The following is a 21262-nucleotide window of genomic DNA, read 5'->3' as shown; positions in this document are numbered from 1 at the left end:
CCTTGGGGAACATATGTAGAGGGACACCCTTGTTTAAGTCACTGATACTTGATGTGGGAAGACATAACCCACTGTGGGCAGCACCATTCCCTGGATTTGAGTTCTTGGCTATGGAGAAGGTAAGCTGAATGGTAAGGTAAGCAGGCATGGACTCATTGTCTCTCTGCTCTTGACTGTGGATATCACCAACTACTTTAAGTTACTGCCTGGCTTCCCTGTAGTGATGGACTATAACATAGAACTACAAGCTAAACACACCCTTTCTTTTTACAGTTGTGCTGCTGGGGCATTTTCACAGCAACAGAAGCAACACTAGGATGATGTATATTTCCACTTCCTGTGAAACTCACCAAGCCTTTTCTGAAGGATGGCATGACCTTGTGGCAGCCCACCCACAAACAGTCCTGTGTAGCCTCCTGTCATGGAGCTTCCATTCAGAGAAGTCGAGGAGCCTGTGGGAAAGGAGATGAGAATTACAGCTTCCTTGGGGGTTTCTTCAGAGTGAAACTCATCATAGACCCAGATCTCCTGCATCTGCTTTACCTCCTTTTCTACTAGGTCCCAGATAGGCAGCTGCTGTAAGCCTGAATCTCATCAGCAGATCCTCCATGTTTGCTACTGAACTGGCCTCTTGGTCAGACCCTAAAATGTAAGATAAAGTGTTCTGATATCCCTAGGGCCTGTTGCCCACCATTTCCTTCATCTGAACCTGGTGTCCACTGTTTTGTTTTGACACAAAACATACATTTCTTTCAAACATAGTCTCATGGTTCCTTTCTTGGTCCCCTCATTTCTATGCTCAAATGTTATAAGAAAGTCCTTACCCAAATGTCCTGAGTCAAATTTAGCACTCCTCCCAATGTACAGACCTTTTATGACAATAGCCCCATGCCAATCAGCTACGAATCTCTAGGGTCTTGGCTAGTGGTTATAAGAAATTGTTCCTAGAATTCTCCTCAGCATCCTTAGAGGGTAAATTAGGCTGTGTTTCCCATTGAGTTAATGTCTTATCAACACAGATAACAACTACCTGTCCTCCTTTTACATTCCCATAACTTGTTATGAATTTATACCTTTATTTATTATCTCCTGCCACCACCTCCTACCACACCACAGCTGCTAGGAAGCTCTGTTTACTCTTTGCTACCTGAGCACCTAGAACAATAGTGGAATATAGTGGGAGCTCATTAAAATCAGCTATAGCCTAATTGAATCCATGAAAACCTGTATCATTGGACGAAAATGGAAGACAGAGCCAGTTGGGAAGAAAACTATAGTCAGATGCCAACACCGGGTATGTGGGCAGAGTCCTGCCTACCCACTGCAGAAACTGAAGAGGAGTTAGTTACATTTCTGAGCTTTGCTTTTTTTACATCTTTGTGTATAGATCTCACTTTCCTTGCTTGCCTTCTGGAGGCAAAAGGGAACATCGATCAAGCAGTCAAGAGCCCCTGAATGGTGTGAAGAATGCACAAAATACAGAACGTCTGATGGCGACTTCATTTCCATCTTTGCTTTTCTAGAATTCTAGAGTCCTACCTGGACAAGGAGCCGATGGCCACAATTTACCAGTGGGAAAGCCAAGACCAACTAAGAGACAGATCTCACAGGGACTAGTGTGACACTGAATGAAGAAATCAATGTGAAATTCATACATACAGAGATGTGCACGCACACACACACACACGCACACACACATACACACACATGAACACACACACGCAAGCATGCACACACATGCATGAACAGCTCTTACCTGTGTACTGCCCATCAAGAGTGATCTGGCCAAAAGCCTGATGTCTAATCGCTATGATTTCATGCCAATGTCCGTCACTGTATCTTTGATTATGATCATCAGTTGTGGTAACCTCCACTAGTGATCCCTTAAAGGAATTAATGAATGAATGAATGAGTGTTCACCTTCAGATGTCACTGACACCACATATATATATATATATGTTTTAAACCAGTTCTCAGATCTCAGCATTATGATCCCAACACAAAGCAGACACTCCCAGATACTTGACATACAAGTTGGCATCTACTAATCACCCATGACTGTGCTGTGGTGTATGTCTAAAAACCATGGTGACCAAATATGACCAGAAGGTTCCAGACTAGACTCTCTATGTTGGGTACCTATATCCATTATTTTATTGTCCATGGAAAATTGTAAAGAGGAAGAGAATAATTTAAAACTGAGGAAAGTTGTGAAAGTTTATTCCGAGGATAAAGAAGCATCAGGAAAATTCACTGCTCTTCATGAAAAATTTTATAATGTGCACTGAAAGAGGGGATGGGCGTATTAAAGTGAGTATTTATCGAACTTAGGTGTGGAGTTAAGGTTGGTATTCAATGCTTTGTAGTCTAAAATCTCTAACATTTATAGCTCTAGTACGGTCATAAAAACACAGTGAAAAATGAGTTCTTGAGTATGATGACTGTGAATGGAAGAAACCAAGAGGAAAAATTAACAAAGTAGGCAAGGGTGAGGAAGCAGAGAAGAGAGAGACCAGACTAGCACAGGAAAGCCATATGCAAACAAGAGTCCATGTAAGAAATTCTATCCCAGTCAGCCAACATTTACTATCATGACTAAGAAAACAGGTCCCTCCAAACCTAAGGAAGATAAATTTAATTTTGAGGTTGATTTACCCAGGAAAACTCAAATGCAAAGTTGTTGCAAGTTCTTAGATACTACAAGCAAGATTGGTTTAAATAGCACATATTTTTTAGAAGTAATCTTGAAACGGGACTGAAGAGTTCGGGTTAAGAGCTTAACCAGCTGCTCTTGCAGAAGACCTGGGTTTGATTTTCAGCATGCACATAGCACTTGGCAACCATCTGTAACTCCAGTTCTATGGGATTCTGCACCCTCTTCCGGCCTCTTCAGTTACTGCACACACACTGTATACAGAATCATGCAGGCAAACACTGATACTTATAAAATACAAATAATATTTTAAATTACCTAGAATGTTCCATCAAATGCTAACAATTTTAGTCAATTGTTTCTCCTAAGAGAAAAAGCTAGTAATTCTCTCATGTGATAGGTTTACATGGCCGGGGACAAGGCATTTTCCTAAAGATAAGCTATGCCCATTCTGTACATTTAATTATCCCTTACTAAGCTTCATAGTATACTTGGCAACACACATGATATACAGAAACATGTTACTAATATTAAAACAAAACAAAAACAACAACAACAAAACCAACTGAAAGAAGCTTTCAGTTTCCCACCAGTACAAGCAGTTCCTTCTTACATGGGCAATAACCCAACTTATGTAGGCAACCTGAACAGCCAGGCACATGACCATTGCCAAAGTTATCTCTAATCCTAGACTCTTTTGCTTTCTCAGGTTTTTTCCTACCTATTCTTTTATTTTCTTCAACTCTATTTCAACATTTTAATATTTTACAAACACACATTTCATTATCGTAGTTTAATAATTAAAACCAGAACTGGTGTCGTGCCCAATTAATGTGCCCTGGTACTATGCCCATTAGTTTTTCCATTAGTGAATTCAACAATACTAATGGGATTACTAGCATGGGATGCTAATTGGGTGTGACATAAGAAACTGGCTTACTTCTGAGCATACCCTTGCTAATGATGAAATTAATGAGCATTTTATTAAACGCTGTCTCATCAAAGTGTACTTAGTTAGCGTTAAAATTGTTACAAACGGTTCTGCATTTTAAAGATCAGGTGTCTGAGGCAGAGGCTCTGCACATTTTGTTTGGCAATAATCTGAAGCAAGGGAGAGTTCTCGGCATCAGAAATCATATTGATTAGTTGCAGATCCACTGAGGCATCCTGCAGCAGAAAGTGTCAAACTTGCTTCAAGTCTTAGAGGAACTTTGCATAGCTTTCATTCATGAGGATGCCAATATCGCCATAATAATAATTCTACAGTTGGATCTGGTGTTGCACATGGAAAACGTCGGGCATAGCAATTACAGTCTGGTCAGAGTCATTTTTAAAGTTTCATTTTCAAGGGTTCCTTGTCTGTGAAGATATAATGTTCTGTGTATTTCCTGTGAACGCCACTGAGTGCAGAATGCCTAAGGAACAAATTAGGTTAAAGTTGGGCAGTGAAATATCACCTCATCAAAAGTCTCTGCTTTGAGATAGACAAAGGACTGGAACACTGTAATTTTTGGAGACTCAGTGAAACTCTAGAAATTAAGGTTGCAATTCATTTCTCATTTTGGTCTCTTTTTAAGCTTTATTTTTATTATTTAAAGTGTGCGTGTGCGTGTGCATGTGTGTGTGTGATCAAAGCTGTCTGCAGAGGCCATGTCTCTCTTTGGAACTGGAGTTTACAGGTGATCATGAGTTACCAGATGCTGGTGCTGGTGACAGAACTTGGGTCCTCTGAAAGCCAGCGTGTGTTCTTAACTGGTGAATCCTCTCTCCCATCCCTCGCTTTTATCTCTTAACAATTATTCCCAGCACTCAGTTCCTGAGATACACATTTCCAGTTTTAACTCTCGCTAAGAATCTCTTTTCTTCTCCCTACATATTTACTCAATGGGACATTCTGGATACACAGAAGGGAAGCCGGGTGAGTTTTAGATGGATGGCTTCCCTCTGGGGAGGATTTACAGCTATTCAAGCAATTCAGCTTTCGGGGTTATTAAAACATTTTAAAACTTGAAACATTTGAGAGAATATGAAGTTATTTTTGAAGTCATGTTGTAGTCAGTGACCTTAAAATTCCTGGAAAATGTCCTTTTCCAAACTCAAAATTAACTTTCTGTGAATGGATTCAGGAAGAATCAGTTAAAAGTCGCCATCAAAGCCTATTATGGGACAAGTTAACACATTTAGTTAACAAAGTAAAATCACTAAGTACTAACATGTCACCGCAGGATCATCAAAAGTCAGAAATTTCATCTCAGAAAACGGATGATCTGATTTAACTATGGTACAGTTTTAGTCACAGTGATCTAACATTTAAGCAGATAACCTGTCAGAGGGGTTTCACCTGCATCTACATTTTCTAAGGATTGGGCTGGGGATAAGAACAACACATTAAGCATATAATTACCATTGTGGTGGGAACAATACAGAGTTCACTGGGCAACCTTGTCTTAATTTACAGAGAAAAGGAAAATAATGACTTAAGGTGATGCTTAAGGTACTTAAATTATAATGTCAATATCAGGTGCATAAAACAAATGCATGTACTTCTTTAAATGTGAGTTATCTCTCACTTCACATACGAAATCTATCTTCAGTTTCTTATCCCAAAGTAAGAACAAACAAGTGGAGACTGCTCAGGTTTTTCTCTATTTGGCAGTTTCAATACTTGTCTAAAAATAAGCATGGTCTTCATTATGCAGTTGGCAAGACATGTCCAGTTAACCTGCATTAGCTCTGAATTCCTTAGAGGTGGGTGAGGGTACAGCCCCTGGTGGCTGCTGCTCACTGTCTTCATGGATTGCCTCCTGGCCCTGGAGCATTTAGTATAATATATCTGATTATATCCTCTCAAATACACCCGAGGCAAGCCCGCTCAACCAATTCCTTACCTTTTCAAAAGTAAGTGAATTGTCAGTGTGCTGAAAACAGACAGCTTTTGCCTTGTGTGGACCGGTTATTATTCTAGACAGAAATGTGCTTACGCAGGATTGCTGAGCCCTCCTTTCTCCACCCGGCATCCTACTTTTACTAGCATGGTTTTCTTATTTGACCAGTGTCTTCCAACTCAGTAGACACTTTAGGATGAAGCTGTATTGGGCAGGGGTGGAAGGGCTGGGAAGGTACTAGCAGGGACAGCTGGGATAAGAGAAGGTCAAGACAGCAGAAGGTATGAGAAGTGTTCTCTGCCACAATGACTTGAACCAGTCTATCTTATGGGATTTCAGAGAGCTTCCTGGTAGCACTGTCAGGATCCTAACAGTCATGTGGCTGAGTGAGGGGTGGCATTGTTTGGTCCCTTCATCCCCTGCAGTCTTCAAGGACTCCAGAGTTTTGAAAGAGAACAGGACTCACATCTTAAGAGATGGGGTGTTAACATTCAGATCTGGAGTCATACAGTTTTCATTCTCCAAATTCTTTGTCTCAGATGTTTTATGATGTAGGTGTGTCTGTGCATGCATTTACTATAAAGCTCTTAGTCTGAGAAGACTGTTTGTAGTTCCTGAGACTGTGAGTTGTCACTTCTTCATGTGTGTGTCACAGAGCCTAATCCCAGAGTCTGATTCAAGTTCTCTTTTTTTCTAAATTGTGTGTGTATGTGCATATGCTTCTGTAAGTATGTGTGTGTGCATACATGTGCTTGTGTGAGTGTACACACATGTGTGTGCAGGTGCATGTGTGGACACCATAGGTCAAAGTACAGTATCTTCCTCCTCAATTACCCCCCCCCATCTTCTGTTTTGAGACAGGGTCTCTCACTGAAGCTGGAGTGAAGAGATTTTGCTAGGCTGGCTGGCCAGTGCACTTCTCGGAGCCACCTGCTTCCCCAATGGCTCCCATCACACTAGCTTTTTATGTGTACACTGGGGATCCAAGCTCAGGCCCTGATTTTGCACAGCAAGTTCTTTAACTCACTGAACTATCCTCTGCCCTGTACATTCTTAACCAAGTTGTACAGGAAAACAAACAAAACTGCAGTCAACACTGCTTCTGTCCAGTGTTCTAAAACAGTTGGTTTAACTTAGGATGACAATAGCATTTGACTGAAGTGGTGGCTTTGAGGATGAACTGCTATCCCTAAAGAGAGCCTCTCTGCCCTCTGGGGTAAGTGTTGAAGTGGCCAAGCTTTGTTCTATCTGGCTTCTCGGATAACCCCAGACAAGAAAGTGCGAGTCAGAGCAGGCTTCCACTCCCTGCTGGATTCTTCTTCCTGCTTCTGCTACTCATTTTTAACTGCTTTCCTCTGATTTCTGTGGATTTTTACAATTTAGTGTTTGGTTTCTTCATCAGGCATTTTTAATCTGTGTATTTTCTGAAAACTTTTAATTAATGATCATTTTTTAATCTTATGAAAAATTGGCATCAGGATGATGGAGTTCCCAACCACCTCCTATGCTAAGCAGGGACATTAAAAATCTTACTATTCAGTCTTCTAGTCCCCAGCAGCTAAGTTTATTTGCTGATTTTTTTTTCTTTTTGTTTCGCTATGGGCTTTATTTCCTCCCTGCTTTAATGCTCTTCCACATCCAAGATGGCCTCTGCCTGTAAAAGCCATCCCTGCTTAAGCCCTTACTGACCACGTGGGGTTAAGATATTGTGGTGAGGTTTATTATTTATCCTGGCTTCTCTTTGGGGTATTTCAGATGCTTCTCACCTTCAGTTCATATGCTTTACTGACAGTCTTCTTCCATACAGTAACGAGGCCATCATTTGTCCTAAGTTTCCGCATATTCAGAAGCATCCTTGTTTGCTGATGAAAAGAAGCACTGGAGGAATGTTAAACCATCCTGGAGACAGATTGATGCTTATGTCATCTTTTCTTTTGAGAGTCAGAGTCTCATAAAACCTTTGCTGATTTTGAACTCTCAGCAGTTCTCCTGCCTCAGTCTCACCCCAAGTTACAGGAGTGTCTCTCTGGCTTTAGACCTAGGCTACATGGTTTTAAAATCTGCCACTTAGTAAGTAAGCGACATTGGGGAAAGTACACTTGTGGCTCAGAGTGCTCACCTGGGAAATGGGCTGTAAGGGCGCTTACCTCATCGATATATTCGTGAGAGGGTTCAGACATGCAGAACTCTGGGTAGAGAAAATGTGTGCCTGGCATAGGCATCACCTGCTGAATCCTGACTAGTATCTGCTCGAGTCTTTTAAATAAATTTATAAAAGGCTCTTTATCAACACAGACATTTTAAATGTTATATTACTTTTATCTTATTCCTTTTCTTCTTGTTCTGGAACTTTCTCCAACTTTATGTTTTACCAATGTAAGCTTCAAAAATATCTCTTCTCTAATTAATCTCCTTAAAGTGTTCGAAGGGGGGAAAAACATGTTTTCAGCTCTGTAATTGAACCAACTTTAGTGTACTGATTTCTGTCTACAGCAACCATCTGCCCTGCCTCCCCGGCAGCTGCAGCTTCTGTCTCTCTAGCTTTGGGGTCGCTGGTGATGCTATTCGTCTGCTTAGTCTCTATCGGCATCCAGTAAGAAGCTGCAGTTTTAGCAGAGGTGGGGCATCCAGTGCTCCTCGTCACAAAGGTCATCTCATTTCCAAGCTCAAGGCCGATCAGGCCACTTGGAAGACAGCGTGAAGCAACCTTTACTGGCATATCTTCTGTTCTCAGCTTCACTAAGCCGGGAAGTCCCACCTGCATGTTGAGTTTGGCATGATCCTCAGACATACTTGATCCAAAAGGTGCAGGCTAACCCTCACCTTGGTCACTGGGTGTCCAAGCCTGGGTTCTTCCCACAAGGTCATGCGGTGTCTACGCCCTGGTTCTTCCTGAAAAGTCATAGGGTGTCTGAGCTCCAGTTCTCCATGGAAGTTCATTGAGTGCTCATGCTTCCGTTCTCCTCGCCACTCCCGTCACCAGGTTTCCAGGTTGCAAGATTCTGAGGTCTTTCCCCACAGCTCTTAGTCCAGGATCCTAAGTATACCTTGGGCACAGTGTGGTGAAGCCTCACTGGTTTTGATAATATCAAATAAAATATTTAGAAGTATTGTTGATGACTCCAGTCACAGGTTTTAGAGGGAAGATGTAAGTGAATGGAGAGCAAATAGTCTTCTTCCTCGCTAAGTCACTCCTAGGCTAGAGAGGCTGCCTAACGTCTAATGGCCACTAGAACTTCCTGAGGAGACTAACCACTCTGACCAAAGCTTCTATTTTATGCTCATGTGATCGCAAACAGCTCTTTCTAAATATTCACAGAATATTTTAACTTAATCATTTCATTACATACTTTCTACATGGTTTCCCAGGGCTATGGCCGTACTCAACCTTAAAACTGTCCACATCTGAAACATGAAGTTAAACAGTACTTAAAATACCACTTACATACTTGCTAGTTAAGTAGTTAACTACTTAAGTCAAATAGTGAAGGGTGGAAGAAAGGGAAGAACACAGGCCTGAGAGAAAACAAAGTCATCATTTATTCTCCAAAGAAAAAGAAAATCCGTTCAGATTTATTTTAAATAATTTGTTGATTTATTTTTTTGTGTGTGTCAAGGTCTCACTCTGTAGCCCAGGCTGGCTTGGAATTCACTACACACCAAGGCTGGCTTCCCACTCACACTATTTCTTGACCCTCAGCCTCTTGAAGGACAGGATCCCAGGCACACACCACTGCATTTATACATTTGGAGCCATCATAACGTAGCATACTAATTTAAGCACATAGCTTCCTAGAATAGACGCGGTTGGGAGATAGCTCTGCTGTGTGGACTGCGGGCAGCCATTTCCCTTTTTGCAATTTTCATTTTCCTCATTGGGAGGATGCAGCTCTGCGGTGCCCAACCTGTGGGTTGTGACCACTTGAGGTCACATATCAGATAGTTACATTCTGATTCATAACAGTGGCAAAATTACAATTGGGAAGCAGCAACGAAATAATTTTATGGTCGGGGTCACCACAGCATCAAGAGCTGCAGTAAAGGGTCACAGCATGAAGAAAGTTGAGATACTCTGCTGTAGAATGCCTTCTGGAAACTCTGGGAGTCTCAGATGAGGATTTTCTATGAGCATTTGTGTGCTTACCTTAGTACCTGGCAATCACCTGACATTCTCAACAATGCCAACAATCATGGCTAGTCATTTACCTGGGGATTGTAAAGAAAGTAGGGACGGCCATTCTTCAACTGAAGGGCGAAATACTCTTCCTGGTTGTGAGGGGACAGTGCCAGGAGGATCAGCCCTTCAGGCACCCTTGTCCGGAAACTGGCCTTGATGCCTGGAGATGCAAATGTCACCATTTAGTCAGGGCTGTCATTTTGTTGACTCTTTCCAATAAATGTACATTTACTTTCATTATTATTTATGATGTAGTGAATACAGTCAGGAAATTACATACAGCAATGTGTTGGGATGGCCCTAGTCAATGGGTTTAAATATATCCCCGTTAAAGGCTAAGTAGAACTTGGAAGTTATGTTACCTGTTATGTTTAATCCTGTTAATCAATATAAAATGAAGTTTAAATGTGTCCGAAAATTGTCCACCTGAAAAGTCACTCTGTCAACCCCCAAACTGAACACCTAATTGTACCAGTTTGAAAATATTACCAGAGGGTCCTAAAATTATGAGTTATTGACATAAATGAAAGAAATCCAAAGGACATTATTTAAATGCTATGAGAATGGAAGAATAGATTTAACAATAGATGTCAACACAAAAGGCTACGGATGGACTGGCCTGTGGGAGCTAAGTGACTGCGTTAGCTAATGGTGAGGGCCTTCAGACTCTCCAGACCACACGCCCACCAGACAGTTCTCTTTTCTCAGAAGCTGATATGCAATATTCCTGTCACATGCACTGCTAGGACCCAGCTCCAGTCTTAGGAGGCCACCTACACAGCACACATGTGGAGACCTTCCTGTGCAGAGGGTGTTTCACTTAAGGTGTTGGAACTAGCGGTGACATCTAACTGTCACAGTCGGCTCCGGTACATCCCATTAAAAATATAAAATTAGCAGAGGAAGAATAAAGAGATCAACAGCATACCTGAAAATCGAACAGAAACTAAAACACAATAATAAATAATGAATGAATTCTGATTTGAGCAGTAATACACAATAGACCAGGGTTATAAACACTTGAAAAATCTCCCTTTAGGCTGGGCTAATAACCGAAGGATCTACATGGTGTGGGGTTAGTTTCATTCTGTTGCTATGACCAACACTGAACACCATGGCCAAAAGTGATTTAGAGGTGGGCATTTGTTTGAATTTACAAGTTTTAATCCATCACTGAGGGGAGTCAAGGTAGGAACTAGAGCAAGAGCAGTGGCTTAGAGCAGAAATAATGAAGGATCTCACTGCTTGCAGGCTTACCCTAGGCTCTTTAGTGATTAGCGTTCTTATATAGCCAAGGATCACCTACCTGCCCAGGGAATGGTGCCATCCACAGTGAGCAGGGTCCTCTGACATATATTAACCCTCAAAGTAATCTTGTCTACCATCTCTAGACACTGGCCAGTCTGATCTGGCAAATCCATGAATTGAGACACACTTCTCAGATGACTCTACATACTCTAGGCTGTGTCAAGCTGACAGGGACTGAGCTTTGCTTCAACCATCACGTTTGGTCCACCGTCCTATTCTACTCTTTAAAATAGTGCACAGGTGTATATCATAACTATATTGAGTTTTTAGGTGAGGAGAAAGGAGATGAGAGGCTCAGCCTGACCAGCAGTTTTTGATTTTCTCTTTCCTCTCAAATGCTATGGGCAAAAATTTCAAGCTAAATAGCTCAAGGGCCTTGAATAAAAATAGCTGTGATTCAAGAAAGGAAGGCTGTACTGACTCTTTCCTAATGGGCAGAATGGCAACTCTGCACCAGGAGACAACAGAACCCAGGGTGTGAGGGAGGGAAGAGAAACAGTCACTCAATCTCAGGACACTATTGTTGACTGAAACTTGAGAAATTTGATGAAAGAAAAAATACCCAAGGATTATGGGAATATTTGAACAGTTAAGATGCATTTCGGGGATATTTTAATTATTATATGATATTCATTGAGTGTATAAATGCACGTTTTCCCCAAAACAATAAATGTGAAAGCCTTCTAAGACAAAGAAATGAGTTTTAGACTAACAAGTATGTAAGTCTGTATAGGGAGGTAAGATTTTCACATGAAGGGAAGATGTAACGCAAGGAAGGCATCTTGATGTGACATCATCAGCCACATTTCTCTCAATTGTGACATCTTTTTTTCTCCATGTTACCAAGATAAACAGTAAAAGATTTTCTTTCTCCTAGACTTTAGGCAGAAACTGAAAACTTACAATTCTACTGGAGCATGTTCTTCATAGTTAGATTACTCTGACTCTGAAGATAGACAAATCCTAGCATTTGAACCAAATGCTTACGTTGTGTAATCAATTATTTAAATGAGCTAAACTCACAAATAAATATATGTAAATATAAACATAATAACAGTTTGATGGATGTGTGAAATAAAGAAAACATTATTGAATTTACAATGAGATAGAATGGTTAAATGCACAATTATTCAGGATAATTAACACTCTTTTTTCCCCAGTAGAAGTCACTTATTTACAAATTCCCAAGTGCTGACTTAGGCTCAGCCATGTGACTTTCATTGGCCAAAGGAATGAATGCAGATATGAAATCCCTGGTGAGGGCAGAGCGTTTGATTACAACTGTGTTGCAGAGCATCCTCTCTCCTCCCTGCCCACTGCCTCACAAATGTGTTTCTACCTCTGGTCCAAGAGGAAGAAAACCTGTGGATCACCACCAAACAAGCATTCCAACAGCTAAGACAACTAAGTGTGTGAAGCTACCGTACTGATTCAAACAAGCAGTAGAGTGAAGAGCAGCCTTCCACTTTATAAAATGGAGATCTGCACTGTCTCAAGGCAAGAAATGAGCTAAATTTCAATATCAGTATCTAGAGAAGAAAATGAGAGGGCACTTGTGTTGTCTCTGAATTTACACATTCATTTGGGAAATACATTTAAAGAACCAAATTTCAGTAGCCACTGCTCTAGGCTAGTGGGACAAGTGTCAGTAAATATGCCCAGCCGTTATGTATACACAGATATATTTGATTGGATATATAATATATTGATGCATTTATTATCAATATTATATATATCTATATTACAACAAGCAAGAAAATATATGAAATAAAATGCAGTATTTATTATAAAAGTATACAAATGTCAAATTCATAAACAAGTAAGTGGAGTGCAAATTCTAGCTGTAATGAGGGCTAACAGTTCACTTATCTGCGGATATAAGGACAGGTGTTTAGAACGCAGTTGAGAATTACATTGCTAAAGGAATGTGACAACAGTGGGTTCTCCTCAAGGGTCCATGACCTCACCAACCACAAGTATCAGCTAACACTGTTGTGCAAAGCACAGTCAGCATAAAGGAGAGAATAGTACAAGGCCCAATTTGTACAAATCCAAAGTCAGGCAAAGTGCGATCTATGATTTGAGAAGTTGGGAACTGATTCTGAGATTTGTGCAGGACCTGAGCCTGAGCTTCTGGAGGCCAAGCACGCATCTTTCTTGAGTACTGAATGTCGAGGGCTGTTGTGCAGAAACAATCTATACCATGCTCATTTCCCACTTTTCTATATACTACAATAGAAAATCCAACCAACGCCAAATGCTGAATCGTTTTGTAAGTTTAAATCCTACAGTAGCTGCAGAAAAGGAAAGTTTCACATTCACACGCACATTTTGGTTTGAATGTGTGTTGTTCCCATACTCTCAAATGGATTATTTCAGAACATGATGATTCAGTGTCGCTTTTGTCTCATTTTTATATTATCAGTGATGACTAAAAGATTCAAATATATTAGCCATTCATATGGAGTTTTTAAAAAAATTGTATATAAATTTCTTTGCCCAGTTTCAAAATCTCTCTATGGGTAGTTCTGCGTACTATGTAAGAGCCTGTTACATGTGTGTGTTATCACGTGCTGCAAAGTACTCTCCCCTTTGTCCTCTCTCCCAGCTGGTTTTTGTTTTTTTATACCTCCATCATTCACATACACACACATTCACACTAACACAGCACATTCATACATTCACACACACACACACACACACACACACACACACACACATATATATATGCTGTGTGTATTTACGCACTGTGTGAGTATGAATATGGTATGTGAGCAGGAATCATTTTGTGTATATATAATTGCTAGAGTGATCCCACCAAAAGATAATTCCAGACCTACCCCTGCCTTCTCCTGCTGGCCCAGGCTCCTTGCCTTACTCTCTAAGTGACGTTGTGTACACTTCCTGTTAAATATCCTCTCTTTCTCCAGTCTGTCTGGCTCATGGAATTGTAATTGCTGTTTTCTCAGAGACATGCAGTCTACCATCTCACACTTCACTCTGTTTTTTCATACCCCGTGTTCCCCCTGCCTGCTCTAACCACTATGATTCCTGCTCTTTGCCTTCCTGACTGCTCTGACCACTGTAATCCTGGTCTTCTGGCTTCCCCTTCTCCATCTCTGGACTTTGTCAGTCATTACTCCCCTTCCACATTGTCACCCCTTAAAAGATAACCACCAGTTCATTTCTTAGTTCTCAACAAAAGACTTCTCAAATTGATTCTCTTCTTTGTCGTATTTCACAGTTTTACCACCACTGCCAGCCTCAGCAGTTTGAACATTCATAGAAATCCAGGCTTGGTATTTCCAGGAGAGGCCAGTGAGGATCGGTGGGTTAGATAATAGAATCTTATTCTGCTCTTAAGTTTGCACTTCTAGATTGAATGCTGAATTTGAGTTTCTCTCATACAATGGGTCCTCAATGGGATAAAGCTTCATATTTTGAGATATACAGTATTTTAGTCAGTGTTCTATTTCTGTGAAGAGAAACCATGACCACAGCAACTCTTATAAAGGAAGACATTTAATTACAAATGACTTACAGTTTCACAGGTTTAGTTCGATATTGTCATGGGAGGGAGCATGGAGGCATGTAGTCAGACAGGGTAACTAAGAGTTCTACACTGGGATCCAATGCAGTAGAAAGAGAGAAAGAGTCACAGGGCCTATCTTGAGTTTCTGGAACCTCAAAGCCTGCCCCCAGTGACACATTTCCTCCAATCACAGTCACACCTCCTAATCTTCCTAGGTAGTGCCACTTCCTGATGACTAAGCATTCAAATATAGGCACTTATGGGGCCACTTCAAAGAGGTTTTTGTTTTTATTTTTGATTTTTAAGTATTCTTTCTATACAAAGGATTCGATATTCTTGTCTGTTAGAGACTATAGTCACTTGAAACTTTATTTATTTATTTATTTATTTAGTCAGACTGTCTGAGTTTTAGCTAGATTATTGTTTTCCTCTGACTATTTTAAAATGTCCTCAGAAAGCATCAGACACTGAAGAAACTTTGTTTTATTTACTTCTGCATCTTTAACACCTTGAAGAGTGGCTGGCACAAAACAGAGTCCTCAAAATATTTGCTAAATAAATGTTTAATCTTGGGGGAAATTCTATTTTTAGCATGCTAATACTTTGTCCCGAGTGAGTCAGTCTCTGTGCTTGGATTCTGTTCCACAGATACAGATTTGTAGTAGAAGGACATTTTGTCTCATAATATTTCTTATATATGACATTTTGTTCTTCTCAATTACTCAGTGGACAAGAACTCAACTTCTCAATAAGGATTCTTTGAACTGGATGGTCAAGGCTAGCTAACATAATGTTATCTCAACTCATTCACTTTTTGTATTAACATAACATTAAAATAATATCTGTTTTTTCCATAAACAAAAGCCTGTGTGTTAAAGATCAGATCTTTTCAGATGTGTTACTGCTGAGCTGAATGAAAAATACTTATTTGTGCATGTAATTAAATTATTTTTTTGTCAACATGCTATTTAGAATAGGCTTTTGTGATTCTTTCTTTGAGATACATGTGTACTTTCTGGAAGAGTCTGGGAAGTTTTTCCACTCCTCTTTAAACACTGCATCTCACTTCTGTCTTCTCCAGAACAACAGCAACAGTGAAAATGAGAAACCTGATTTTTGTTGATGACTTGGGAAAAACTGATATAGTTTCTGACCCACTAGGTGGTATGTCAGTGGCTGACATTGCCAATGACTGCTTTTTTATTGTTGTTGCTTTTTTGGGTTTTTTTTTTTTGGTATTACATAACTGTTTCCACTTTTCTTCTTTCCTTCAATATCTGTATCTTGAGTTGCTATTTTGGGGAATTGAGGCAAAACAAAACATGACTGTAATGAGTTTTAAAGCATTGGAAAAGTTATGGTGGAAAGAGAAAGAAAGACCAGTTAGGCATATCCAAAGGACAAGAAAGAAGCCTTTTAGGTACAGGGACAAACACAAGTACAAGGTATGACAGCCATCAGTGCAAACGTAATATCAAGAGTGACCAAGAACTCCAGAGCCCTAAAACGCCACCAGGAGCCATGAAAAATAGTTCAGATGGTTGAGAACAATGTTAGCCTAATTATAATTGAAAAACTATAAGTAATGTGATGAAACGTTAGATAAACTTGTATTATGGATGAATAGATATACAGAGAAAGAGAGATTGCTATCATACATGCTTACATATCTACTCAAACATCGACATAGATACATATATCCTAATAAGTAAATATTCATCTACATTTGGATTATATATCAACAGAGAAATGTCTGTGTCAATATAGATATGTATCAGTTTCTTCATCTCCAGATTACTTTCCCAAGATTTCTATGTAGTTGTTGATATAAACTCAAGATTTCACGAGGCTTGATTATATAATTGAAAGGATCACATTTATAATTAGAATGCTTTTGCCAATATGTTACAGCTATAGACTTTCAACTAACCTTGCGTAGATGACACATATACCCAATTTAAATCATCTTAACAGGTACACATTTGTTATAAGATAGAGTCCACTTTTAAATTGTTTTGGGAACCTGTTGTGTCTAAGATTGTGGTTGTGGTAATTTAAACATAACCCAAATAATTGCATTTGTCACTTTCTCATTTTTGTGATCAAATGGCTGACAAGACACCACTTAAAGAAGGATAGTTCACCTACAGTTTGAAGAGCTACATTCCACTGTGGTAGGGAAGGAGTGATAACAGGAAGGTGGCTGGCCACAGTTCATCCCCAGTCAGGAAGTAGGAAGTAGGTTAGAAGTGTGGTGGGATAAAATAACTAGACCCACCCCAGTGACACACTTCTTTCCACAGGGCTCCACTTAGTAAAGGTTCTACAACCTTTCAAAGTAACTCCACCATTTGGGGACCATGAGTTCAAACACATGAGGCTGTAGGGGTGGTTAAATATGCAATTCACAATGCTATTTAACTGTGACACAATTTAATTGAATAGTGTATTGTAATTTATTGAATATACCTCCTAGTTTTCTGGGACAAGCAGCCGACTATCCAGCATACATTTTGGTTCCTTGAAGTATCTGCCTTAATTGTTTATTATTAATATTTTAACAATTGATTCTAGCAAAAGTAGTGTTTAAGCTTAGGTTAAAGAAAAAATTTAGCTACAAAAACATCTTTAAGTAAGATGGGAATTTTATTGTGAGTAAGAAGTTGAAAACTTTCTGACACATATCTCTAAAGTTTATCAGATCTATTATTATTTTCTAGCTCAGTGAATATCCCTGTTGTACATATACACATAATTATGCAGCATTAAAATACATTTTTAAAATAATTTTAAATGTATACAGATTCATGTTAAGTGAGAGTTCAAGAATGATTTGCCAACATAATGCATATATTAAGTATGGAGAAATGTCTCATATTTATGTTATTAAATAAGCATTGTCAAAAATTAATCAAATTCCACCAGCTTCAGAATGTAGGCTTAGATTTTTCAAAATGTACTTTAATAAGGGTTCTTAAATGCTTTAATTTCCCTTCTAGGTAACTGACCAAATGTAGGGGAGAAAAATGGTCAATAGGACAAAGAGGATGTGGACCTGGTTAGAAGTAATTCTTTGGGGCAATTCCAATCTTCCTTGTCATGATATCAGCAGTTCAGTCTAAAACATCAAACAGAAATAAGTAGTGGCAGCCCAGTCCAGTAAGCAAAAACTAAACATGAATTAGCAGCACCTAGATCCAGAAGAAACTGTAAAGCCCCACCAAATTGGCAGAAGTCTGTGGCAATGACAAGAAGCCATCACAAGAAGATCTTTGGTAGTTTTTTTCTCTATGAAGTTAAGACAAGTGAAGATCAGTGAAGACCAGCACAGTGTTGCAAGCAAACCAATGCAAGAATGTCTCCAGCAAAGACCAGTGAAGCATTGCAAGGTGAACCAATGCAAGAGAGTGTGTTGGGTTCTACTTATACTCTTTCCAAACATGAAGTGTCCTCTCAAGTGTCTGCCTCAGCAAAACATCCTCTCATAGGATAACCTTTTGAAAAACATCAATGACAAAACTGAGTCTCCAAAGAAACCAGAAATTTCCACTTCACCAGTACAATGGCTGAGGGATCTATCTATGGAATGTTTTCAGTAGCTTTTATGGCTATCCAAAAAATAAAATAAACATGCATTGACACCAAGCAGCATAAAAATTCACCCTTAGAACCTTCCTATCTAAACCCCTCTGCACCCACATGACAGGATCTCAAGCAGCCAAACCAACGTGAAGCCATTTCTGACTCCTTTGGAGCTAACATCCCAGAAATGGAGTTAAGATGTATAAATTCTTTCTCTAGTCTACTGTCAGCTTTGTATGTACTCAGAACTTCTTCAGATTGGGACATAACATTTTGGAGGCAAGGGGATGGTTGATAAGTGATATTGCCATAGTCCAGCCCAGTCATGAATCAAAACCTGAAGAAGGATGTGTAGAATAGGTAAAAGAAGACCGGAAAACAAGAGTTGCAGCTCACACACTCTGGTACTGAGATAGCACAAGGCACCTTTATTTATAATCTGTTTCTTCACAGCTGAAAAGTTTTCATATTCATTTTCTCATGTACAATCTCTTTTAAGAACTCCCTGTATTTAACAATAATGTTCACACTGTTCCCAACACATTGGTCCATAATAAAGTGATGGTGGTTGGTGACAATTGTTGTTACAGTATAGAGAGGTGATATACTACATATACAGGAAATCCTGATTTAATTGTTGGTATTTAGTATCTTCCTGTATCCTAATCTGAAGTGGAAACTTAAGAGTTCTTTGGAGATTCAGTTGTGTTGGATGGTGTTTTGCTGGGACAAACATGTGAAGGAATGTTTTCCTGAGGTAGACAGAGATGAAAGACTAATTTCACTGAAGCACACACAGGAGAGAAGGTGTTCTGCTAAAGCAAGCATGTGAACGGACACAGGATGAAGAATTCTTTGCTATCAACATGCATGAATTGGTTTGCCTTACATTGAATAGTTGAGCTCCATTTGTCAGCACTCACAGGACTTGAGCTGATTGGATTCATGTGCTGAGTCAAGATTTGCTAAAACAAGGCAGATGGAGGACTTGTGATGTTTGGAGGGTATAAATAGGACTTGATGGAGTGACTGAGACAGAGCTTGGCTTGCTGGTTCAGCTAGCTGTACAATGCTTATGGGTCTCTCATCTTTGCTGATCTCTGCTTCCCCGAGAAAGGCACAGCTGAGAATTTCTCCTGGTCTTCCTCCTGGTTCCTTCTACTGACCTGTGTGGAGGTTGAGGGCTGGCTGTCTCTGCTAGGACATGCCATAGCTGTTGCTAGCCCAACTCTACCGAACTGGACTGCTAGTATATCCATGAGGTGTTTGTGAGTGGATCGAGCTGCCCCTGCCTGCTGATCTGTGAACAACACACATGGGAGTTGCTTCAAAGAACCTTTCTAAACAGGTCCACTTCCACAGTATCCTTTCTTTCTCACTACCTTTGGTGGGTGGTGGGCTAAAAGGGAGGTTAAAGCTTTTTAAAGAACCATCATTAAAAATAAGGTATGAAAAAAAGTAAAGATGCACTAATCAGGAGGTATAATTCTTCTGATGTCCAGAGCTCTTGGCAAATTAGTCACCTGCATCAGTTCTTCATCCTTTCTTTGCTCATCTCTGGATGTTCCTATTAAGTCTCAGAACTAACAAACTGCCTGACCTGTCTAGCTTTCTGATAATCATCTAACTTGTTTTGAACAGGTTGGTGGGGAAATTGTTGTCAGAACTAAGTTCCCAATGGGAGAGAACATCCAGATTAGCTGATGAACCCAGACCAGGCCCTTGTGTTGACTGAAGTGCATCATCATTATTAACAAACAGAAGAGTAGTAATCTGTTCTGTGCCCATGATCCTCAGAGACAAACAACAATGAATCACAGCCTTTTTCTCATTCTGGGGAAATGTCTGTCACAGACAAAGTGAAAGTAAAGATTTCCAATAGTAAAGCCAAGAGTGCAAATACAAGGCAAAAGCGACCAAGCATTCCCTCGGGAAAGGCCAGAAGATTGTACATGAATATCCCCATAGGTCCTTGTCCTGTGGGAGCCCAACTCCTCAGGCCTTGCACAAGAAGAAGTGTCTGCACTACACTTATGTACCTTTCCTAGTAGAGACTTGACTACCATGTGAAAAAAATTCTGATTTTCGGTGTGGACAAATATAAAACAAATAAGCTGAAGTCAGGTATATGAGAACTTAAAAGTAGCTCAAACAAAGCAAGAAAACATCTGGATGTAGAAAGAGCTTCCTGAAAAGACTTCGGGATGGGTATGGCCCTCATGCCTCACTGGACAACGGCAGGGGGACCAGAGCCATTACAAGGTCCCCTTTAATTACTGGAGGTCAGGCCTCTATCCCCGCCTTCGCAAGATTAGAATCACCACAGCCCTTCTATACTTAGAGAAGGAAGGAGATGTCAGGGACAACCCTGCTTACACACTGAAGGCCTAAAATCAGCCATAGGCCTAAAATCTGCAATAGGCCTGTCATACATGTATACTAATACCAAGTCTTGGGTCTCTGTGGAAAAACATTGAAACAGATGGCTACAAGCTATTGTAAACAGGAAACTTTCATGGAACTTTACCAGCCTGAGTAGTCATAGACCTTGTAAATAGGTAGCCTTGACAGACAATACCAACTTAGATAAGGACAAGTGAATAGGCAGAGTCATAGTGAATTGTCCCCTGAACCTTCACCTAGCCAATACCCTGTTCTGAAAGATATCTGTATTTCCCCTGAACACCCATGCTCCAGTGTCATCCCCTTCCCCACGTCCTGCCTTTCTGTGTTTATAACCCCTGTGTGAATGAATTACGATTTGAAAAAAATAAATAAATTATTTAAAAAAAAAAAGAGCTTCCTGCTGTTCCACATGACCACACATATGACTTCCCATGTACTGGAATCATTTTCATGCATCTTCCTTCTAACTAGAGGATAAAGAGATGCCCCTGCTGATACCCAAAGGCTGGCTACTTTCCATGAAATGACTAGAACTGTGACAATCTCAGTCCATTTGCACCATGTTTGTCAGAGGTAACCAGGGACTGGTAAAGCTTGAGCGTCCTCCTGCCTGGGAGACCATCTAGCCGGAAAGAGGATTTTAGAAAAATGGATCGATGGTGCCTATGCTAGAGGACTAAGAGAGATGGATGACTTAACTGGTAAAGTGTTTGTTGCCC

General features: G+C 40.1%; 1 protein-coding gene across 2 annotated transcripts in view; it reads right to left on the bottom strand.

The window, feature by feature from the left end:
• Ush2a (usherin) overlaps nt 1–21262 on the bottom strand; it is a 668288-nt gene that overhangs the window by 404898 nt on the left and 242128 nt on the right. For both annotated transcript variants that reach the window (XM_028760212.1, XM_028760216.1), the window contains exons 21-23: nt 9745–9875; nt 1757–1883; nt 351–452 (exon numbers count right to left, since the gene is read on the bottom strand). In XM_028760212.1, the coding sequence (XP_028616045.1) occupies nt 351–452; nt 1757–1883; nt 9745–9875 (360 nt within the window). The remainder of the gene's footprint in view (nt 1–350; nt 453–1756; nt 1884–9744; nt 9876–21262) is intronic.

The sequence above is a fragment of the Grammomys surdaster genome, unplaced genomic scaffold (genome assembly GCF_004785775.1).
Source record: "Grammomys surdaster isolate TR1022 unplaced genomic scaffold, NIH_TR_1.0 130, whole genome shotgun sequence".
Taxonomy (NCBI): domain Eukaryota; kingdom Metazoa; phylum Chordata; class Mammalia; order Rodentia; family Muridae; genus Grammomys; species Grammomys surdaster.
This window is presented reverse-complemented; position numbering and strand designations above follow the sequence as displayed.